The sequence below is a fragment of the Argiope bruennichi genome, chromosome 11 (assembly GCF_947563725.1).
Source record: "Argiope bruennichi chromosome 11, qqArgBrue1.1, whole genome shotgun sequence".
NCBI classification, from domain to species: domain Eukaryota; kingdom Metazoa; phylum Arthropoda; class Arachnida; order Araneae; family Araneidae; genus Argiope; species Argiope bruennichi.
In genome coordinates, this window is record NC_079161.1 from 74,778,306 (window position 1) to 74,803,471 (window position 25,166).

At 41.5% G+C, this 25,166-nt stretch overlaps 2 protein-coding genes across 2 annotated transcripts; both read right to left on the reverse strand.

Moving 5' to 3' along the window:
* Positions 1-5,090: 5,090 nt before the first annotated feature.
* LOC129956690 (uncharacterized) lies at positions 5,091-6,155 on the reverse strand. The gene has a single exon (XM_056068621.1). The coding sequence runs from the start codon at positions 6,153-6,155 to the stop codon at positions 5,091-5,093; it is 1,065 nt and encodes a 354-aa protein (XP_055924596.1).
* An 869-nt stretch (positions 6,156-7,024) lies between these two features.
* On the reverse strand, positions 7,025-8,668 carry LOC129956691 (uncharacterized). The gene has a single exon (XM_056068622.1). It carries the CDS (start codon positions 8,666-8,668, stop codon positions 7,025-7,027), a length of 1,644 nt encoding a protein of 547 aa, XP_055924597.1.
* Between the last annotated feature and the right edge of the window lie 16,498 nt (positions 8,669-25,166).

Below are 25,166 nucleotides of genomic sequence, written 5' to 3' on the forward strand. Positions count from 1 at the left end.
CATTCCAGATTCTATTGAATAAAAATAATAAATTGGAAAGAGAAATTCTATTCAAATGGAGAAGCATGCTGTATACGGTTCCATCTGGCCCGGGGCGGGTATCGTGGGTTGCTGAGATTGCCTTTTGCACCAGAAACGGGGAAACTGAATGAACGTTTTCCTTATCGTTAGAAACTTTTAATGATAAAAAATTTGTTGAAATTTGGTCCAATATTAGACAATTTAAATTCACGATAATGCCCACTGAAGGGAGATTTCTTGGAGGAGCCCATATGACATTGTTAAATTTTCAGGCCCGACGGCACCGCCCACCAAGGGAATGCAGCCACCGGCTCTGGCCATTTCCAGTCTCGGCGCTTACCTTAGTGCTAGCCGGAACCTATACGCTCAGAGTAACCCCCGCGGGCAGTGACCACCCTTAACGCCAAGCCCAAGGAGGTACCCCTTCGCTTGATCCCAAGCAGACTAGTCACTAAGGTGACTAGCTACCAGCCGATTGATGCACAGGGGACCACAGTGCACCACACGTCTTTCTAATGGGTCGTCACGCACGGCCAACACGCAGAAGAGAGCGAACTGAAAAGGAGTAAAGATCCCTCGGTACCTCGGGATTGGAACACCCGTACTCACCTAAAGAAGGTGAGACTCTGAGGGGTTTATATTTTAAGATGCGTGTTTTTATAGTTTGCTCTATGATTTTACCATCCGCTTGGCGCAGCATGGCCAAATATGGCTTTTGCGCTAAAAAAACCGAACCAACCAACCAAACGTTTTGCTACAAAGGAAAAAGCTGCGAGGGGAAAATCTTCAGAATAATAGCTTATTAGTAGATGCCTATTGTTGCAACTCCATTTATTTATCCTTGAACTTTCCCTCATCACGCACGTGGCCTCAAACTATGACGTAAGGATTAAAGTGATGTCATGTGCGCCGGTCGCGGATTGGTTCCTGATTACATCACAAAATGATGTCATATATAGAATTAGAGTATATATGTATCTCTCTCTTTAAAACTGTGCGCCTTTTTGTGTGTGTCTCTGTGCTGTGCTGTTAATAAAGATTTTTGTTTCAATAAACGTCGTAAAGATTTTTTTGCAGAACCTGAGTTTGTAAAATCTGGCGTCCGCGACAGAACGTGTTTTTGGAAATAGAATTTGATAAATAGAATTAGATGTTGATTTTAAAGCACAAAAGGCGCAGAGACGAATACTAAGGACTGCATTTACCTTAAGCGCAAATAAGATAGAAAGTGAGCTTAAGAATGATGTAGTAGATTTAGAAAAGATTTCGTTGCTACAAGTGCAATTGAAAGATAAATATGTAAGATTAGAAGCGGCGCAAGAAGCAGTATCTGGAGCTTTGCTACAGTTAGAAGATGATGGAAGAGAGTTCGAGACGGATTTCATTGATGCAGAAGGCTACCGTGAAAGATATTTAGAATACTACTCTCTCATCGATAAGAAGTTGAAAGAGACTGTTATTTCTGAAGTGCCAAACACACCAAGAAAGTTCAAGTTACCGAAGCTCGAACTGAGGAGATTCGACGGAGACCCAAAGGAGTTCCTTTCGTTTTGGAGCCAGTTCCAAAAAATTCACGACGACTGGAACATCCCTGACGAAGACAAAATGCAGTATCTTGTGTCTTCAGTCGAACCCAAATCAAAGGCGGAGAGACTCATTCTTAGTTTTCCGGCTACTGTAGCGAATTATCCTAAGGCAGTGGCGCATTTGAAAGAACGGTTTGGAAGAGACGATCTGCTTGTCCAAATTTATGTTCGGGATTTTCTGACAATGGTTCTGAAGAATGCTGTGTCCAGTAGAGCAAAAACAGACCTTTCAAGACTCTATGACGGGTTGGAGTGAAAGCTAAGAGCCCTGGAGAGCCTAGGACGAACACAGGAAAAGTTCGGTGATTTCCTAGCTCCCCTGGTTGAGAGCTGCCTGCCCGAAGAAGTGCTTATGACGTGGGAACGAACAGAAATCACCACGAACTATGCGACAACACCGCCGAAAAGAACATTCGCTCCTTAGAGAATCTCATGACTTTTCTCCGTCAAGAGGTGCAGTGTGAAGAGATGGTTGTGTTATCAAGAACTGGATTTGCAGCGAATCAAGTTACCCGTAAAAAAATATGTTCCTGCCCCTCTAAACGAGATTAGTAGAGATCTGGCGACTAACGCAGCCTTGGTAAGCTTAAAATCCACTGATAATAAAGTTTTTTGTATTTTTTTTGATAAACCAGATCCCAACCATAAATATTTTTCAGCAAAGAAAATATCTCTTAATGAGAAGTTCAAAATATTGTCTAAAAAGGGAGCCTGCTATTCATGTTTAACTAAATCAAATCATATCAGTATGCAGTGTGGCTTAAAATCTAAACTGAAGTGTAATTTCTGCTCTTTATCTCATTATGATATTATGTGTAGTAAAAAACCTGATAAATCTTTAAGTGTTAAAAATTCTCCTTCCACTATTACTCTCTCTAACCAATGTAGCAGAAATCGAACAGTTTATTTGCAGACTCTCTGTGTAATTGCGCGAGGTTGGGTCGAGAACAACGCATAAGAATTCTTTTAGATTCAGCTATCCAGTATTCTCACGTGAGTGAAAGATTAATTGCGCACTTGGGGTTAATACCGTATAGATATGAAAACGTAATTCCCTCCCTGTTTGGAGGAACGCAAACGAAGCCTAAGCAACATGGAGTTTATTCTATCGAGCTGTCAGCTTTAAATGGAGATTACTCTTGTTGTTTAGAAATGCTCTCGAAAGAAAATTGTATCACAGAGGAAAAACGCAAAAAATAATAATTGCTGAAAAAGAAGATAAGCAGGAGTTGATTAAGTGCTCCGTAATGTAACCGATTAAACATCTTGCATCACAGAGGAAAAACGCAAAAAATAATAATTGCTGAAAAAGAAGATAAGCAGGAGTTGATTAAGTGCTCCGTAATGTAACCGATTAAACATCTTGCATCACAGAGGAAAAACGCAAAAAATAATTGCTGAAAAAGAAGATAAGCAGGAGTTGATTAAGTGCTCCGTAATGTAACCGATTAAACATCTTGCATCACAGAGGAAAAACGCAAAAAATAATAATTGCTGAAAAAGAAGATAAGCAGGAGTTGATTAAGTGCTCCGTAATGTAACCGATTAAACATCTTGCATCACAGAGGAAAAACGCAAAAAATAATAATTGCTGAAAAAGAAGATAAGCAGGAGTTGATTAAGTGGTCCGTAATGTAACCGATGAAACATCTTAAGTCGAGACCGAAAGTGATTTCGGAAATCAAGTAAAAATGTCCAATGAATTGTTGGCAAATACGAAATACCGGCGGTTTCTAGGCTGTTGTGTAAGGAGTTTGGGGCCGGCGTTTGTCAATTGAGTGTCAAGCCAGTTTTCTCGGTGGGTGAGCGTCATGTCCTACCGAGATATACTGGTATGGCTTTAATCCGTCAAGGATAAATAAATGGAGTTGCAACACCTATTCTCAAGCCCGATCTGGTTGAGTCCGCTATTTATTGACATCTGAACGACAATTCCAGGAGAGAAAACTGACCATTAAAAAGTGGTAGGATGACTATTATGAACACCAGTGAGTGGAGTTGCTGGTTGGTTGCAACTCATTTGGAGATCATCATCTTCGTCATCAGAAGGGTGAATTTTTAGCAGCTCAGAAGTTGAAGGAATTAGCAAGAGTAGGCAAGTCCTTAGTTGCAAGGCCTGCTTTGCCCATCTCAAGAGCAACCGATCTACGGGATTTTAAATTCTTAAGAGAAGTACCCTTCTTTGAAATTTTCAATGCCAAGGCCTTCTGAGCTCAATGGACAGTTCTTCTTTTCTTTAAATCAGTTGGAGCGTTTTCTTTTGTTGGACTAGAAATTTAATCAGAATCTGAATCGTTCGATAGGATTATTACAGGGTTTGTTTGTACTTCAGATGTTTTCAGGGATTTTGCTACAGATGCATAGCTACGTCCTTCCATAGGAGTTTGTGCTAGAACCAAGCGTCTTGCTTCAGGAAAAGAAATACCTTTTTTAACTTTGGTTGTAATAATCTCTTTCTCTAGTTTCCATTTGGGGCAGAATCTCGAGAAAGAGGTATGGTCACCCTTGCAATTTATGCATTTTTCTTTAGATGCGCAATCAGTACTTTCATGGCCAGCTACCGCACAACGGGCGCAGGTTTGAGTCCCGCGGCAGTTAGTTTTGGAACGGCCAAAGCGCTGGCAGTTAAAACATCTTAAAGGATTGGGGATGAAAGGTCTCACAGGTAGTTTCATATAAACTGCCTTTATTGACTCTGGTGCTTTTGGAGAATTGAAAATGAGAGTCAGATGCTTCGTTTCCAGGAACTTCCCATCTCGTCAAATTTTGACACGGCGAATTTCTGTTACTCCTTGAGACTTCAATTTTTCTATTATTTCCTCCATAGGAACATTCAGCAGTTCTCCACAGGTTATAACACCTTTGGACGAATTAAGTGATCTATGAGCATTCAAATTTACAGGGATGGTTGCTAATGCTTTAAGTTTTATAAGTTGTTGAGCTTGTTTGCGGGAATTGACTTCCACAAGCAAATCTCCTGAGCTCAATTTTTGAATCGAGTTAACTTCACCAATAGTACCTGAAAATTGAATTTTCAACTAAAAACGGCGATACCGTATGAAACGTTTGTTTATCAGTTGATAAACAAATAAATAAAAAATGAATCAAAATGTTTTTCACGAGATTGCGTTACAAAATGATGCCCACTGAAGGGTTGGTTGGTTGGTTGATTTTACTGGCGCAAGAGCCATGTTTGGCTATGCTGCGCCAAACATATGTTAGATCAACAGGATCAAGGTATAAAATATATAAAATTTTAAAAATATTAAAATAAATTTTCCTTAAGTACATAAATAGAAATGTCTAAAATCATTGAGAACAAGTACTATACATATGAAATACTTGAATAAATTTACGGCAAAGATTAAAAGGAATTAACCGAGTACATAACGTCATACAATAAATGTAAATTTTAAAACCGACAGATAAATACGAAATCGATAATTTTAAAAAACTAAGGTTGAAAAGATGATATATATTTATTTATATTTTGTTGGAATAATAATATGGGAGTATCTTTTCTCCCGTTTGCTTGTAAGTAGTTGGTAGAGGCGGAGTTGGAGGACTAGTGTCTTCAGATGTATCCTCTAAGTTTTCTGACATATATTCCAGTGTATCACCTTCCGATGCACTAGAACACATTTCTGCGTCAGTATCCGATTCCTGACGTAATGGATCACTGGAGTTTCCCGAAGGAAGGTCAGCTAAAATTCGAGTCTCAGTATCAGCTGAATAAACAAGGGCTGGAGAGTTTGTAATCAAAGCAGCACTTGTTACATCATTCGTTCCAGAATTGCCCTCTACGGAAGCGGAAAGGGGAGGCTTTCTAGGTGAAGTTTTATGGAACTTTGCACTCTCTTTTTTATCCAAGTTCATCTTGTGAGATTCTGAAAGATGCGAGGTTTTATAATGTTTCGGTGCGTTACTAATATTTAGTTTTTGATTATCTTTATTAATCCTATAATCTTTTTTGAACTTTTTACTGTTATTAACTTTTTTAAAACCAGAGCAATCAGATGAACTTATATTAGATTCTGAGACAGTGGATTTACGCATTTCTTCGGTTTTCTCTCCACATGTACTGGGATTGAATGCTGCTATAAAAGATTCGTCATATCTAGGGCAGGTCTCCGAAGGTATGTACGATATTTTAAATCGAGCAGAATCGGATGGTAGGACTGCAGATAAGATCTGAGTGCTTGTGGTTCCGAATGTTTTATTCACCACAGATGCATAGCTGACGCCTGGAGGTGGAGTGCGAGACTTCACAATCTGTCTGGCTTCGATATAAGAAATATCTTTTTTTACCTTCTCAGCAATCACTTCTTTTTCAAATTTCCAAGCAGAACAGGAACGGGAAAAGGAAGTATGAGAATCTTTGCAATTTACGCATTTCTCTGGTTTAGTACATGCAGAACTGTCATGACCAGCTTCCGCACAGCGGGCACAAATAAGAGTTCCACGGCAGGAATCTTGTGAATGCCCAAAACGCTGGCATTTAAAACACCGCAGGGGGTTTGGAAAATATGGTCTAACTGCAAATTTCATGTACCCCGCTTTAACTGACTCGGATATTTTAGGAGAGTGAAAAGTGAGAATTAAATGCTTAGTTTCAACTAGTTCACCATTTTTTCTGATTTTGATCCGACGCACATGTGTAACGCCAATTGCCTTGAAATCTTTACAAATTTGCTCTACCGGAACATTAAAAAGTTCTCCACAAGAAATCACACCCTTTGAGGAGTTAAGAGATGCATGTGGAGTAACAGAAACAGGGATAGTGCTTAGAGAATTCAATTTAAGAATTTGTTCTGCTTGCTTACGAGTTGCTACCCCAATAAGCAGATCTCCTGAGCGTAGTTTCCGAATAGACTTAGTGTTACCAAGATTAGAGGATATCGCCTTCTCAACCAAGAACGGAGAAACAGTATGAAAAGTCTCATTTGTAGTAGAAATACGTTTCAAAATAAAAAATGTATCAAAAGATTTGTCAGATTCGACTTGATTATTGAGGTGTCACTGAAGTTAGAAAAGTTTTTGCGGCCCATATGATATTTATAGAGGTTCAGGCCCAGCGGCATCGCCCACCACGGAGCCCTACTAGGGATGGCAGTAACTGGCTCTAGATGTTCCTAGCCTCAGCACTTACCATAATGCTAACTGGTTTTGAGTTTGAGTTTGAATTTTAGTGGCACAAGAGCCAAATCTGGCTAAGCTGCGCCAAACATTGATTAAAAACGTAAAACTATGTATGTAAAATGTTTAAACATACGCGCTACGATACAAGATAAACATGAAACAAATGTTAAACAGCGAAGAAGAAATAAAAAATAGCAAAATATTAAAATTTCAAATGAAATCTAAAGTTCATATAAACATCTAAAATACAAAAACGGCTAAAATATGAAGAAAATTTCCTAAATTTTTGATAAAAATCCAATACGTTTAAGGAAAGCAAACAACTGTAGGTGGGGTCTTTCCCCCAACAGATCCTTCAGGTCTACCTCAGTAGTGCCAAAAAAATATAAACGAAAGGGATTGAAATCAGGACATTTTGTTAAAATATGATCTATCGAGTCTGGTATTCTGCATGAGGAACATAACGGTGCCGGGTCTCTAAATAACAAATGCTTATGAGTGTAACGAGTATGACCGATTCGAAGGCGAGTCAGCCTCACATCAGCCTGACGAAAAGGTATAGTCGGCCATGTATTAATAATGGGTTTGATGCTGTAAAGTTTGTTGCCTATTTGGCAGCTCCAGGATTCCTGCCACTGAGTATAAATATGTCTTTGCACACATCGGCGGATATCATCATATGGTGTTTCATAATTTAAAGGAGTTGAGGCCAGTCGAGCTATGTTATCTGCCTTCTCGTTGCCATCAATTCCAACGTGACTTGGGATCCAGCAAAAGATTATGTCAAACCCGTTCTTTTCGAGGGAATGGTAGCTGTATAAAATATCCAAAACAATTGGGTGGTAGTGGAAAGAAAGATGTCCCAGTTGTGTTAGAACACTCCTGCTATCACTATAAATACAGAATTTTCGAAACTTACTTCTAGAAATTCGTTGCAAGGCATAAAATATTGCCATTGCTTCGGCACTATAGACGGAAAATGAAGAAGTAAGACTATGGTTGTATGAGGTATTATCAAATATAACACCAAAACCTGTGTGCCCTTCAGTTTTAGAACCATCTGTAAAGACGGCAATATAATCAGAATACTGACTTCGATGGGAGTGGAAAATACTTTGAAAAATGACCGGAGAGGTTTCAGTTTTATTAAAATTTATGAAGGGGTTTATATGTTCCACTGACAGCATTTCCCAAGGGGCTTGATGAAAAACACCTGTCGACAGGACTTGCAATTCCTCCAGTTTCATATCTTTAATCAAAAGTTTCGTGCGGTCAAAGAATGGACGGGTACATGATGGTCGAGCATTATAAAGCCTGCTGATTGAACAATTGGAAAGCGGTTGTCTCAAAGGATGGTTAGAGTTCGACATTACTTTAAAATAATAAATAAGTGACAATTTCTGACGCCTCAAAATTAGTGGCATTTGGTTACATTCAGCATAAAGGCTCTCAATGGGGGATGTCCGGAAAGCTCCAGAGCATATTCTTAAAGCTGAATGATGAACCGTGTCAAGTTTCCGTAAGACAAATTTGCGTGCAGAACCATAAACAATACAGCCATAATCAATGCGAGAAAGTATTACAGCCTGATATATCCTAAGGAGAGACACACGATCCGCGCCCCAAGTAGTGTTTGATAAAACTTTCAAAATATTCAATAGCCTTTCGCACTTTTTACGTAAATAGAGAATGTGCGATAAAAAAGTCAGTTTACTATCTAAAATAACTCCTAGGAAACGAACTTCTTGAACGACTAGAATAGGTTGATTGTGAATATAAAGTTCTGGTTCAGGATGCAAATTCCTTTTTCTGCAAAAATGTACAATACAGCTTTTGCTTGAGGAGATGGTGTGGCCATTTTGTTCGCACCATGAAAGGACACTATTGATAGCAGTTTGAAGTCTTCTCTCGATTTCATTCATGTTCACTCCCTGACAAGATATCTGCAAGTCATCTACGTAGAGACTGCTTTGAATTGATTGAGGCAAACGTAAAAGTACTTTTGAAATGTGAAGGATGAAAAGTGTTACACTCAAAACGCTTCCCTGAGGGACGCCCTCAGATTGAATGAAAGAGTTTGAAAGTATACCACCAACACGGACGTTAAAAGAACGATGAGATAAAAAGTTTCTTATAAAAATTGGTAAATTTCCATAAAATCCATAATCTGATAAAATACGTAGGATACCGTAACGCCAAGTGCGGTCATACGCTTTATCAACGTCGAAGAAAACAGAAACTAAATGATATTTTTTGACAAATGCATTACGGATCTGAGTTTCTAAATAAACAATATTGTCTAATGTTGAGCGTCCTCTACGGAATCCGCTCTGATACATTGGTATAAAATTATTCATTTCCAGTTCATAAATTAATCTGGAGTTGATCATTCTCTCAAGTGTTTTTGATAGACAGCTTGTAAGTGCTATAGGTCGGTAACTTAGTGGGTCAGCGCTATCTTTCCCAGGTTTTAATATTGGAATAACTATAGCATTTTGCCATTGTCTTGGATAGACATGCTCATTCCAGATTCGGTTAAATAGCAGAAGAACGTTTAAGAGGGAATTTTCGTGTAAATTTTGAAGCATGCAGTATGCTATTCCATCTGGTCCTGGAGATGAATTATGACACTGGGATAGAGCCTTCTGTAATTCGGACATTTTAAACTCACAGTTATAGGGAGCATATTTGTCGCTGTCAAAAGAGACAGGGTACTGTTCAAAGCGTCTCTTAATTTCCTGGAAAACCATAGAGTAAGAATGGGAGTTGGAAATCTCAGCAAAGGTTTCCCCAAGGACATTAGCGATATCTTCTGGGGAAGAGTAAATAGTATTACCACGCTTCAGGATGGGAAATGTGAAATCATTGTAAACACCGTTTGCTGCTCTAACTTTTCGCCACAATTGGGAACTCGATGTTGAGGAGGTTATTGACGAAGCGAATCGTATATACGACTCTCGTTCACTTCGACGACGGATTCTACGAGCATGTGCTTAGGCGCTTTTAAAGGCAATAAAGTTTTGTGTGGTTGGGTATCGACGGAAGATACCCCACATTTTTTTCTGTTTCTTAAGAGCATCATGGCATGCATCGTTCCACCATGGTTTTCGCAATCTGTGTGGCTGGGAAGAGCTTTTAGGTATTGATGCATCAGCAGCAGTAATTATTGCATCAGTGACGTATCGAACTGCGTCATTAATGTCTGAAGATTTGACCATTTCCTCAGTGATCACAGCGAGTTGTTTGAATGTTTTCCAATCTGCATGCTGGAAAAGGTATTTACGAGGAAATGAATTCGCACAAACATTGTCAGCATGGGAGACTAGAAGCGGGAAGTGATCGCTATTATGAAGGTCATTTTCAACAATAAAATTCAGTGAGGTTATAAGTGAAGGGGAACAAATAGCCAAGTCCAATGAATGGAATGTGAGTGTTGCCATATGAAAGTAAGTTTTTTCATCCCTATTAAGTAGACAGAGACAGTGATCGGATATAAGTTTCTCGATCTGTCTTCCACGAGAATTAGTTGTATCACTACCCCATAACATACTATGACCATTAAAATCTCCAAACAAAATGAAGGGTGTGGGCAACTGATCAATTAACAAATTTAGTTCTTCCTGATTGATAGATTCATTTGGTGGGAGGTAAATGTTACAAACTGTAATAAGGGTTTTAAAATGGATTTGTATTGCAATAGCCTGCAATGAGGTATGTATTGGAAGAACGGTACTGGGATACAAATTTGAAGTCAATATGCAGACACCTCCAGTTGGGACTGCACCTGTATCTACATCTTTTCTAGTACTTGAGTAACCACGAATTTTTGCTGGATGTGTTGATTTCAAAAGTGTTTCTTGAAGGGCAATAACAGCAGGCTGATAAGAGTTAATTAATATTTTAATATCAGGAATTTTAGAACGAAAACCGCGACAATTCCAGGAAATACCGAGACACTTGAATTTTAAGAATGGAGTTCAGAATTGCCACTGACACCAGCACCTGCATCAGAAATAATAGTAGAATGATCCATTTCAACATCCGATAGATCAGAATAGGATGTTGTTAACTTTAAAATCTCATTAGAGACTTCCATTTTGGAAGAATCGGGAGGACGTGGAGGATGCTGTAGAGACGGGAATTTCGATTTTTTTCGACTTTTCCCTTTTGCATTTTTTTGTCCTTTGGCAACTGTAATGTATTGTTGCACCTTAGAAAGGGGTTGCTCCGGTGAATTTAAAGCCTTGGCAGATGTGGCTTTATTTTTTACATTTGAAGAGGGAGTTAATGTATTCACTGGACTGATATCATTAAGATCGTACTGTATACCAATTTCTGTTTTTTGTGTGAGAACAGAAGAATACGATAGACCTGGCTTTGGTGTCTGTCCGACAACTAATCTGCGAGCTTCTGCATAAGATATATTTTGTTTTACTTTTGTCGCCTGTATTTGTTTTTCAATCAACCATTTTGGGCAAGTTCGAGTAAAGGCAGGATGTGCAGCCAAGCAGTTACAACATTTTAGGATTTCTGAAGTGCATGCTTTTGAATCATGTCCGATTTCAGCACATTTGGCACATCTAACATTACCTCGACAACTTTGTTGAGAATGGCCGAACCTCTGGCATTTAAAACAGCGCAGAGGGTTTGGAATGTATGGACGCACACTACAATGTAAATAACCAGCCCGTATTGCTTTTGGGAGGTCAGGAGTAGAAAAAGTGAGCACTACATGCTGCGTAGGCACCATGACACCATCTCGTTTGGTGTGGATGCGACGCGCTGCGATAACTTTATAGCGACTAAGTTCCTGCACAAGCTCGTGTTCTGTATTTGCTAAAAGGTCTTTTTCAGAAATTATACCACGAGAGTAGTTTAATGATTTGTGTGGAGATGTTTCTACGGGAAAATCGCCCAGCTTTTTAAGTTTCTTCATGATTGAAATTTGAGTTTTGTTGGCAGTTTCAATGCGAAGATCACCAGAACGAAGTTTTTTAACATCTTTGACTTCACCAATAACGGAAACAATTAATCTTTGTATAAGAAAAGGAGAAATAGAATGAAAGGTCTTAGGCGTGTGAACAATAATGAAACGAGTATCACAAGTAATTGGAAAAAACGAAGAAGGTTTGGAGGAAGAGCCCATACAAAGTAGAATAGAAATTCGGGTCCCAACGGCACCGCCCACCACGGAGCCCTACAAGGGAAGGCGATTGCTGGCTCTGGGAATTCCCAACCTCAGTATCCACCCTGATGCTAGCTGGAACCTATACGCTAAGGGCCACTTCCAGGAACGTCTACCACCCTTAACGCAGAGCCCCAGAAGGTGACCCCTTCGCTTGATCCCTAGCAGACTAACCACTCTTGTGGTTAGCTACCGACCGAATTGATACACTGGGGACCAACAGTGCACCACCCGTCTAATGGGTTGCCACGCACGGTCAACACGTGGGGCTTTGGCTGTCCATGAGAAGCAAGAAGCAAACAGAGCGGCGACAGCTTCTCATGGAGAGCTCCCTCGCTTGCCGTCGAGGGATGGAAGGATCAAGCAGAAAGCACTAGTTGTAGGGGAGAATAAACGTAAAATGAGTAAAGGTCTCTGGGTACCTCGGGATTGAGACACCCGTACTCACCTATAGTAGGTGAGCCCCTGAGGGGAATGCTAACTGGTACCTATACGCTGGGAGTTATCCCCGGGGACAGTGACCACCCTTAACGCCAAGCCCAAGGAGTAACCCCTTCGCTTGATCCCTAGCAGACTAACCACTTAGGTGGTTAGGTACCAGCCGATTGATACACTGGGGACCACAGTGCACCGCCCGTCTAATGGGTCGCCACGCACGGCAAACACGTGGGGGTATTAGCTGTCCATGAGAAGCAGGAAGCAAACAGAGCGGCGACAGCTTCTCATTGAGAGCTCCCTCGCGTACCCTCGAGGGAAAGAAAAAAAGGAGACAGCAGAAGGCGTAGTGGAGAGTAAATCATGAAGGGAGTCAAGATCCCTGGGTACCTCGGGATTGGGACACCCGTACTCACCTATAGTAGGTGAGCCTCTGAGGGGGCCAACTGAAGGGAGCAAAGTTTTTGCGGCCCATACGATATTGATGGGGATTCAGGCCCAGCGGCATCGCTAAAACTCGTGTTGCTGCCCCTCACCTCACAGATGCACTGATTCTTCAACTCTTCTGTTGTGGCTGGGTCCTGTTTGCATTTGATTAATTTTTGCCCTCCTTCTCACCCCCACCAATCTCAGATTCCAGTGTTATGTTCATTATATGTGTGTTTACCTGTTCTCGTTGTGTCTCATCCGGCACTCCTGCATCCTTAGGCTAATCCTAATTCGTGTGTGCGTTTTTCATTTCGTATTATCAATTTGCTCACGCCTTCGAAGGTGTCCGAAAACAGTTCCCTCCCCGATTACAATATCTCTTCTAACAGTGTTCCGTCTGACTCTGGTGGTCCCTTGACTGCATCGTTTATTAGCCCTCCAAGGGCGGCTATCTTACCAAATGTCTTATTTTCTCCGAGTGTGGTCTCCACATCGTTAGGCTCTCCAACGGTTAAGACACACCCCATTCTGACGTCACCCCATTGTTACTCACCGAAGTTGTCCGAAGTCGACAGAAGATCCAACGAGGAAGGACCAGTCTTAGTCCCTTTGTGCGGCAATTCTCCTGGACAATTCAAGTCCCTCTGCACCCCAAGATTGCTTTATCATAAAGACCCCGGTCAGTCCTCTTCGTGCCTTGTCTGACTTGGTAATCAACGCTGAGTTCGGCCACGTCCGGATTACACCATGCTCTGTGCTGTTGACCGACATTCTGACCGGAAGACGAGGGCTCAGCTAGCAGCCAAAAACAGCGAGGAGCAACACTCTTCACCTGTTCTACAGGTCAACAGGCCCAATCCCTGCCTCCCCGGTGTCTCCCATGTCAAGTGGCAGTGTCACTGGGGATGAACAAGCGTCTGGTCTACAATTGGTAAACCCCCTGCCACCACTCACCTCCGAAATAGTTGAGATCATGTCATCAAGCTCCAGTGGAACTAGGTCTCCTCCTCCGGCGTGGCAGGATTTGATGTCACCAAACATGTCCAAGCAATGCTCGCCATCCGGGAGTTCCAAAATCACCCCCTATTGCTCTCCAGATTACGACGAAATTGTCAAGATGATTGGAGGACCTGGCACGGGCCCCCCTTCTAAACCGCCGTTTGGAGGAAAAGTAACCTGCCATTACTGCGATTTGGTGTTTATCTTCTCCCTGCTCCTGGAGGGTGCATATGAGGGAAATGCACATGTTCTCTCCAGCCACAGTTAATGCCATGAACCCCAATGAGAGGGATCCATTCGAGAGGAGGTTCCACTGCCCCACCTGTGGTGACTCATTCTTCTTCGAAGCACCTTTTAAGAGCCATAGTTGCCGCCCTGCCCATTTAGCAAAGGCCAAGCTCTTAGGTAAATTCGATCTGGTGGCCACAAAGAAAGATAAAGGTTTGTCTCCTCGTCCAGACACTTCGTCCCATTCAAAGTCGATTGCCGAAACATTGTCTGGATCTATTCCAATTGCTGATGGGGATGTTGGCTCACTTCCTCCCTCCCCGCAGCATAAGTGTTCAAAATGTGGCCTTGCGTTCACCTTTGCTATTTCCCTGGCTGCCCATGCCTGTGAGGATACTCATTTATCGAAAGCAAAAAGGCCATCTCCAGGTCGGAAGTGCCCACACTGTTCTTCATTGCCAGGAACTCCGGTGGACTCCGGTATCATTTACACCTCAAGCACAGGAACACTAAGACTGGCCCTGCTCCATCTGATAAAAGAAAAGCCTCCCCCAGCTCTGTGCCTGTCAGTTCTCCCACTAGTCAACAAGCGACCAAAAAGTCTGATAGTCTGACTGCAAGACATACAACACCTCATACCCCTTCAGGTAACACTGGCGCAGCGACAAATTAGGTCAGTTGTTTCTGCTCCTTCCTCCATTCCATCTGCTTCAGCATCTCCCCTCAACACTCTAGTCACGAGATGCCCAGAGAATATCCCGGAGTACACGTGTCGACGGGGAAACTCTCTGAACATCCTCTTCCCCATCATGGGCAAGCTTGCATGTGTTGAGAACGGGTGTTCACGAGAGTTCTCTGGAGAGACGTGGACTTCGGTGAAGCAAAGCTTGAAGCGCCACGTAGAGAGGGAACAGAATACAGATCCATGCCACATATTTCTGGTGCTCCCTCTGCTCGTCTAAAATAGCAAAGAGCCCAGCTGGACATGGATGCCTCGTTGGTTCATCTCCCATCTTGCCACCTGCCACACCATTTCCATGGGCATGTGAGTATTGTCCGGCGTCGTTCCCAAATGAGAAGGGTTTGCAGAATCATGCAGCTGCACAGAAGAAAGAAGAGTTTGTTTGTTTTGTTTGTTTGTTTGTTTGTTGTTTTATGGCACAAGAACCATATTTGGTTATACTGCGCCAATCAAACGGTAAAATGAAAGCCAAATATTAAAATCTATGTTGGTTGGTTGGTTTTGTATGGTTTATTGGCGCAAGAGCCACACTTGGCCATACTGCGCCAATCATGTGGTAACATTAGAATAGGTTTAAAAGCACATTTATTTTTTATGAAGTTCACATATGAAGATAAAATAGCCTAAAATATGATAATAAAATTCTATAATTTGAAAATAAAAGATAGTTTTAACGAACAATTTATGATTCCTCCAAATTTAAAAAAACTAATGCAAAGTGGAAACCAAATATTTAAATACGAAATGGGAAAAAAAACTGCTAAATGCAAGTATAAAGACCAATCGCTCTTAAGAATTTAAAAATATTTGGGTGGTGTATTTCACCCACCAAGTCTTGTAAAGTCAAGGAAGATGAGGTAAAAAAACGAACACGATAAGAACTGAAAACAGGACAATCAATTAAAATATGGTGAATAGTAAAATTTACTCGACATCTGTTGCATGAAGGCGCATTTTCGCCAAATATTAAATGTCTGTGGGTGAAACGAGTGTGTCCTATACGGAGACGTGTCAATTTAACATCCATCTCACGTATAGGATGTACAGGCCATAAAATAATGTCAGTTTTCACAGAATGCAACTTATTTTGTATTTGCAGATCCCATGACTTTTGCCAGTCAGAAAAAATTTGACAAGAGATGGACGTTTTAATGTCATGAAAGGGAAGACCAAAGCTTAAAAATGACGTTGCAGATTTTGCAGCTGAATCTGCTTTTTCATTTCCTTGAATACCTACGTGACTCGGAACCCAACAGAAAATAAACTGGAAGCCTTCATTTTCTAAAAGACGTAAAGTAAATAAAACTCTAATAGCAATCGGATGCATCCGATTGTGGTAGTGTGAAAGGGTCTCTAAAGCACTCATGCTATCGGTATAGATGGCAAATTTACGCTGAGTGGAGGTTGAAATTTTCTGAAGGGCAAAGAAAATAGCCACCAACTCAGCAGTAAAAACGGAGCAACAATTGTGTAAACGGTGGCTCAGTGTATCAGAAGGAAGAATTATGCCGCAACCAACATGACCTTCTGATTTCGAGCCATCCGTGAAAATTGGCACAAAAGATGAATACCGATAACGATGCAGTAGAAAAAACTGTTGGAAAACAATATGACAGGTTGAAGATTTATCAAATTCTCTGAAAGGATTGAAATAGGTAAATTGAGGAATATCCCAGGGTGGGAAACTAAATAAGTCAACAGCTTTAACATGAATTGTGTCAAGACCCGAGTCACGTAAGAGTATTTTGGTTCTCTCACAAAATGGTAGAATATGAAAAGGACGGGCATTATATAGGCGGCGAAGGCCAACTTGTAGCGATATTTCTCTTAATGGGTGCTTTAGAAGGGATTGTGTTCTGAAATAAAACGTAGCAGATAATTTCTTACGTCTTAAACAAAGTGGTATCTGATGGCAAATAACGTAGAGGCTTTCTATTGGGGAAGTACGGAACGCCCCAGAGCAAATGCGTAAAGCGGAGTGATGGACGGTATCCAACCGCCGCAAAACAGTTGAGCGGGCGGAGCCATATACCATGCAACCATAATCGATTCGAGAGAGAATTATTGCCTGGTAAATACGAAGAAGAGAGGTTCGATCGGCACCCCAAGATGTTCTGGCAAGCACTTTTAAAATATTCAATAATTTCTCACACTTCTTCCGGAGGTGTAAGATGTGTGGAAGGAAGGTGAGTTTCCGATCGAAAATCACTCCCAGAAAACGTATTTCATTCACAACAGGAATTGGAACACTCTGTATTTGAATGTTAGGATCCTGGTGATGGTTCCTTTTGCGACAGAAATGCACACAGCGACTCTTCTCTGGCGAAATATTGTGTCCATTGCTATTGCACCAAGCCACCAATTTGTCAACAGCATTTTGCATTAATTGCTCTACTACATTCATATCACTACCCTGGCATGATATCTGCAGGTCGTCAACATAAAGGGTTCCATTAACAGATGAAGGCAAATGATTCAAAAGTTGACTGAGATTAACAATAAAAAGTGTGACACTGAGGACACTTCCTTGGGGAACTCCCTCAGCTTGAATAAAATGATTTGAATAAAAGTTCCCTACACGAACGCGAAATGTTCGATGAGATAAAAAGTTCTGTAAAAATATGGGCAAGTTTCCCCTAAAACCAAAGTTAAAAAGTGTTGAAAGTATGCCAAAGCGCCAAGCACGGTCATATGCTTTTTCGATGTCGAAGAATACGGAGACAAGGTGATTCCTCCTGACAAACGCATTGCGGATTTGTGTTTCCAGTAATACGAGATTGTCGAAGGTAGTTCGACCCCTACGGAAACCACTCTGCAATGGGGATATATATCCTTGTTTCTCCAGTTCATATATCAAGCGAGCATTGACCATGCGCTCGAAGGTCTTACAAAGACAACTCGTCAGAGCAATTGGCCTGTAGTTCAGAGGATTTGATGGTTCTTTACCAGGTTTTAAGATGGGAATCACAATAGCTTCGCACCACTGTGTTGGGTATTTTTGCTCCTTCCATATTCTGTTATATAGAAACAGTAGATTGGAAAGTGAAGTTTTTTTCAGATGACGAAGCATGTTATATGTGATTCCATCTGGACCGGGACTGGTATCATGCGAATTAGATAACGCTGTTTCCAGTTCATGCATCGTAAATTCACAGTTGTATGAGAAGTTACTTTGATCATTAAAACGCAAAGGCATCTGTTCCGCGAGATTCTTGATTGCCAGAAACTTAGGACTATACGAATCTATTGCGGAAACTTGTGCAAATACTTGACCCAGAATATTGGCTACGTCTAATGGGGCGGAATGTATTTCATTTCCTGTACTTAAAACAGGAATGGAAGATTCACTATATATCCCATTAGCAGCCTTAACTTTCCTCCACACAGTTTTACTGGAAGTATTGGATGTTATTGAGGAAACAAATGATATCCACGATTCTCTCTGACTGCGTCGGCGAATGCGACGAGCAAGCGCTTTGGCTTTCTTAAAAGCAACCAAGTTCTCTGTTGTCGGGTACCTTCTAAATATATTCCACATCTTCTTTTGTTTCCTATGACTGTCGCGGCAGGCTTCATTCCACCACGGTCTGCGATATTTTCTTAGACGTGGGGAAGATTTCGGTATAGTATCGTTAGCGCCGTTCATAATGGTTTCAAGGACACATTGAACAGCTTCCGAGATGTTTGATGAAGTGACCATAGTTTGAGTGATATCTGCCAACAGTGCGAATTCATCCCACTGTGCTCGCTGGAATATGAAACGAGGATGGTGCAGAGTTGTACCATCTCCTTCAGAATACGAGACAATAACTGGAAAGTGATCACTGCCGTAAAGATCATTGCTAACTGTTAAAGTGAAGAATGGTAGCAGTTCAGGTGTACAAATGGCCAGATCTAGACTGTGGAAGCTACGAGTGGGTGCGTGGAAGTAAGTTTTCTCTTCACTATTTAGCAAACAGAGACAGTTATTGGAAATTCACTGCTCAATCTGCCTTCCACGAGAGTTTGTGCTATCTGAACCCCACAAGCTACTGTGCCCATTGAAATCGCCGAGTAAGATGAAAGGTGAAGGAAGCTGGTCCACTAAGTTGTCGAGTTCTTGCTGACAGATGACATCATGAGGCGGTAAATAAATACAGCAGACTGTGACCAATGCTTTTGTGTGAACTTGTACAGCCACAGCCTGTAGAGATGTGCTTAAAGAAAGAGGTGTACTCGGATATGAATTGGATGTAAAGATACAGACACCTCCAGAAGTGCGAGTTCCTGTGTCTGCATCTTTACGAGTACAATTATAACCGCGCAATTGAATCGGAATATTGGGTGTCAAGAAGGTTTCTTGAACACCAAAACAGATTGGATGAAATTTGTTGAAAATGGACTTGATGTCAGGAAGTTTGGACTTAATGCCACGACAATTCCAAGAAAGGAAAGTACCCATTAAGAGAGTCTTTTTGAAGAGGAAAGAGAAGAGGCAGTAGTTGGAGATGTCTGAATTTCGCAATTCATCTCCAAGTCGTCATCATCCTCAGAAGGATGCAATTTTATATCAGGGTTAATATTAGGTGCATCACCAAAGATAGATGATAAGTCCTTATGGACCACACCTTGCGTCGCTAACCCTAAGGCGACGGAATTTTTCGCTTTGCATTTTTTAAATTTTACACTAAGGTCCTTGTGAGAAAGGCCGCGCTTCGCAAGCTGCAGTGTCAGCGAATTTTGAGATTTTCGTTTTGATTTCGATTTTGGTTTGACAAGTTGGGAAGTTTCAGGTGAACTCGTTGTAGAATTTTCGGTATCGGTATCTGATTTTTTCTCAAAGTTGTTAGATTTTATGGCAATTTTTTTACAATTATTACAGGTGCAGTTTTCACAAAATGATTTCTTTACAACAGAAGAATAACTAATACCAGGCTTAGGAGTTTGTATTTGCACCTTTCGCCTGGCCTCAGGGTAAGGTACACCTTCTTTTATTTTGACTGTTGTGATCTTTTTTTCCAGTTCCCAACGCGGGCAGGATCGAGAATAAGAGGGATGGCTGCCATCGCAGTTCACGCACTTTTCTTGTTCGGAACACTGCTGGCTCTCATGCCCTTTACCAGCACAACGGGCACAAGTAAGTGACCCGCGGCAATTCGCCTTTGAGTGGCCAAAGCGCTGGCACTGGAAACACCTAAGAGGGTTTGGGATATATGGACGGACTGGTAATCTAATATAGCCGGCATAAGCGTATTCGGGTAATTTTGGTGTCTGAAAAGTCAGAATGTGGTGTTTAGTTTCTATAAGCTGCCCATCTCGCCTTATATTTATGCGGCGAACGTCAATTACACCTTGTGGTTTCATTTCTTTCTTTATTATCTCTACGGGGACATTTAATAGTTCTCCGCAGGTAATAACGACTTTCGAAGTATTCAGAGATTGATGAGAACTTACTGTGATTGTTGCTAAGGCTTTTAGTTTTTGAAGCTGCTGGGCTTGTTTTCGAGAATTCACCTCTACTAACAAGTCACCAGAGCGCATCTTTTTGATAGATGTAACTTCACCGACAGTTGCAGTTACGGCCTTTTGAACTAAAAATGGAGAGACATTTGAAAAGGTTTCATTATTATCCGAAATTCTTTTTAAAACGTAAAAAGAATCAAAGTGGTTACTTGAATTAAAATTTGTTGGAACTTTATGATGCCCACTGAAGGGACCACGTTTGGAGGAGCCCATACGATATGACAATTGATTCGGGTCCGACGGCACCGCCCACCACGGAGCCCAACAAGGGAAGGCAGCCACCGGCTCTGGCCATTCCCAGCCTCGGCGCTTACCTTGGTGCTAGCCGGAACCTATACGCTCGGAGTTACCCCCGGGGACAGTGACCACCCTTAACGCCAAGCCCAAGGAGTAACCCCTTCGCTTGATCCCTAGCAGACTAGCCACTCAGGTGACTAACTACCAGCCGATTGATGCACAGGGGACCACAGTACACCACCCGTCTTTCAAATGGGTCGCCACGCACGGCCAACACGTGGGACATTGGCTGTCCATGAGAAGCAAGAAGCAAACAGAGCGGCGACAGCTTCTCATGAAGAGCTCCCTCGCCTGCCGTCGAGGGAAGGAAATACATAGCAGACAGCAGAAGGCGGAGAGGAGAGCGAACTGAAAGGGAGTAAAGATCCCTGGGTACCTCGGGATTGGGACACCCGTACTCACCTATAGTAGGTGAGCCCCTGAGGGGTATTAAAATCTATATTAATATAGAACTTTATAAAAGATAGTATTGTAAAAATTAAATATACGATATTACAAAATAAACATATGTGTTAACATATGAAAATGTAAAACAATGAGACAATGCAAAACACAAAAAGGTAAAAAGTGCTAAATACAAGTATAAAAATGAATGGCTTTTAAAAAGTTAAAAATATTTGGGTGGAATTTTTCACCCACCAAGTCCTGTAAAGTTATTGATGATGTATGAAAGTAATATATACGTTGATGGTTAAATACAGGGCATTCAATCAAAATGTGTTTTATACTAAAATCAACATGGCATGTAGGGCACACTGGCTTCCTGTCACCAAAAATGAGATGCCTGTGAGTGTATCTAGTGTGTCCTATACGGAGACGAGTCAATTTAACATCGATCTCGCGTATTGGAAGAACAGGCCAAGAACCAATGATAGGTTTCACGGAGTGTAACTTATTATGGATCTGCAGACCCCATGCCTCCTGCCAAGAGGAATTTATATGACGGGAGAATGCCACCTTAACGTCACAAAATGGAAGTCCTGTCCTCATAAAGGCTGTCGCAGATTTTGCAACCGAATCTGCTTTTTCATTTCCTGGAATGTCAACATGACTCGGAACCCAACAAAATATAATATTAAAACCATCATTTTTCAAAGAGCGCAAAATGAGTAAAATGCGGTTAGCAATGGGGTGCATACAATTATTATAGCTAGACAACATTTCCAAAGCACTCATGCTATCGGAGTAAATGATGAAATTACGCTGTAGAGAAGGAGAAATTTTCTGGAGTGCACAGAAAATTGCCATCAATTCAGCAGTAAAAACAGAGCAGCAATTATGAAGACGGTGGCTCAGTGTATCAGAAGGCAGTACAATACCACAACCAACATGTCCAGCTGATTTTGAGCCGTCCGTGAAAATTGGAACAAACGAAGAATACCGATAGCGATGAAGCAAAAAGAGCTGTTGGAACACCACAGGAGCTGTTGACGATTTGTCGAAACCAGTGAAGGGATTCAAAAAAGAAAATTGAGGGATATCCCAAGGTGGAAACATAAATGGGTCGTTAACTTTGATTCTTACATCGTTGAGGTCCGAGTCGTGTAGTATGGGTTTGATTCTCTCACAGAATGGCAGAATGCAAGCAGGACGGGCACCATAAAGTCTACGGAGAGCAACTGGAAACCTGTTGCAACAAATGGGGTGATGAGGCACGGACTGTGTGAGGAAATAGAATGAAACTGATATCTTTTTACGCCTCAAATTTAGAGGTAACTGGTGACAAATGACATACAAACTCTCAACTGGAGAAGTACGAAATGCTCCGGAGCAGATCCTCAGAGCAGTGTGGTGGATGGTGTCCAGTCGCCGCAAAACTGTAGGGCGTGCAGAACCATACACCATGCAGCCGTAGTCAATGCGGGAGAGGATAATCGCTTGATAAATACGGAGTAGTGAGGTTCGATCAGCTCCCCATGATGTTCTGGAGAGCACCTTCAATATATTTAACGTTTTCTCGCATCTCTTCCGCAGGTTCAAAATATGCGGAAGAAATGTAAGCTTTCTATCGAATATCACTCCCAAAAACCGCACTTCACTCACCACAGGAATGAGTACATTTTGAATATAGATATTTGGATACGAATGAATGGTTCGCTTTCGGCAGAAGTGAATACACCTACTCTTCTCGGGAGAGATCGCGTGCCCATTGTTGTTGCACCAAGTTACCACTTTATTAACTGCATTCTGTAATTGACGCTCAATGAGATTTATACTGCAGCCTTGGCAAGAGATCTGCAGATCATCAACGTAAAGAGTTCCATGAACAGATGAAGGTAAAACAGACAAAACTTGACTAATATGAACAATAAAAAGTGTAACACTGAGGACACTTCCCTGCGGAACTCCCTCAGCCTGAATAAAAGAATCAGAATAAAAGTTGCCTACACGGACTCTGAAAGTCCGATGTGATAAAAAGTTCTGTAAAAATGTGGGAAGATTTCCCCTAAAACCAAAATTATAAAGTGTCGAAAGTATGCCATAGCGCCATGTTCGGTCGTATGCCTTCTCAATATCGAAAAATATGGAGACAAGGTGATTCCTCCTAACAAATGTGTTGCGTATCTGGGTTTCCAGTAAAATGAGGTTATCAAATGTAGATCTGCCTCTGCGGAAACCACTCTGCAGCGGGGAGATGCATCCATGTCTCTCTAATTCGTACATAAGGCGGGCATTGACCATGCGCTCAAAGGTTTTACATATACAATTCGTCAGGGCAATTGGTCGGTAATTCAGAGGGTTTGATGAATCTTTGCCAGGCTTTAGGATAGGAATTACAGTAGCCTCGTGCCATTGAGCTGGGTAAATTTGCTCAGTCCAAATTCTGTTGAATAGCAATAACAGATTGGAAAGGGAAATTGAATTTAAATGGCGAAGCATATTATACGTAATTCCATCTGGCCCGGGGCTGGTATCGTGGGTCTTCGATAATGCTGCTTCCAATTCATACATACTAAACTTACCGTTGTAAAGAAAAGTACTTCGGTCATTAAAACGCAATGGCAGTCTTTCCGCACGATTCTTAGTTGCCAGAAAGGCAGGGCTGTAAGAATCGATAGCGGAAACTTGTGCAAATGCTTGACCGAGAATATTTGCTATGTCTAATGGAGCGAAGTGCGTCATATTTCCTGTTTTTAAAATAGGAATAGAGGATTCACTATGGATACCATTAGCAGCCTTTACCTTCTTCCACAAGGTTCTACTGGAAGTGTTTGATGTGATGGAAGAAACAAAACTAATCCACGATTCCCTCTGACATCGACGGCGGATGCAACGTGCAATGGCTTTTGCTCTTTTAAAAGCTACTAAGTTCTCTGTCGTAGGGTACCTTCGAAATATATTCCAAAGTCGTTTTTGGTTCTTATGACTGTCGCGGCAGGCTTCGTTCCACCAAGGTCTACGAAATTTGCGGGGCCGTGGGGAAGACTTTGGGATACAGGTGTTTGCAGCATTCAAAATGGCTTCAACGGTGAGACGCATTGCTTCCGTAATGTCTGCAGTATTGACCATAGACTCGGTGATTTCCGCCAGCTGCTTAAAAGCAATCCAGTCTGCCCGCTGGAATAGAAAACGCGGAGGACAGAAAGTCGCACCGCCGCTATCAGCATGGCAGACAATAATAGGAAAATGGTCACTATTATATAGATCGTTGCTAACCTCAAAGGTTAGCATTGGCAGAAGTTCAGGAGAACATATGGCCAAGTCTAGACTATGGAAGGTACGTGTGGGCTCATGGAAGTATGTCTTTTCGTCATTATTCAGCAAGCAGAGACAGTTATTAGAAATAAACTGTTCAATCTGCTGCCCACGAGAGTTTGTACTGTTTGAACCCCATAAAACACTATGGCCATTGAAATCACCTACGAGCAAAAAAGGCAAAGGAAGTTGGTCAATCAAATTGTCGAGTTCTCGTTGACAAATAACATTATTTGGCGGAAGATAAATGCAGCAGACTGTGACCAGCGCTTGTGTATGCACTTGCACAGCCACAGCCTGAAGAGAGGTATGCAAATTTAGAGGTGTGCTCGGATACAAATTAGATGTGAAGATACAGACGCCACCAGAACTGTGAGATCCCGTGTCTGTATCCTTCCGAACACAATTGTATCCACGCAATTGAATTGGAATGTTGGGTGTCAAGAATGTTTCTTGAACACCAAAACAGATTGGATGAAATTTGTTTAAAATTGATTTAATTTCATGAAGTTTGGAACGAATGCCACAACAATTCCAAGAGAGGAAGGTACCCATTAAGAGACAGGTTTTAAAAGAGAATTATTAGAAGCTTTGGTACGAGTTGCTGAAAACTCACAACTCATCTCCAGGTCATCTTCATCCTCAGATGGGTGCAATTTGATGTCTGCACTATTTATCGTGCCACCAAAAATGGACGGCAAGTCCTTATGGGCGACACCCTTCTTCGCCATCCCTAGGGCGACGGAATTTTTTGTTGTTGATTTTTTAAATTTTGAGCTAAGGTCTTTTTGTGTAAGTCCACGTTTAGCTAATTTCAAAGTTAGTGAAGATTGCAATTTTCTCTTTGGTTTTGGTTTGATTGTTTCGGTTCGAGAAGTTTCAGCTGTACTGGTTGTGGAATTTTCTG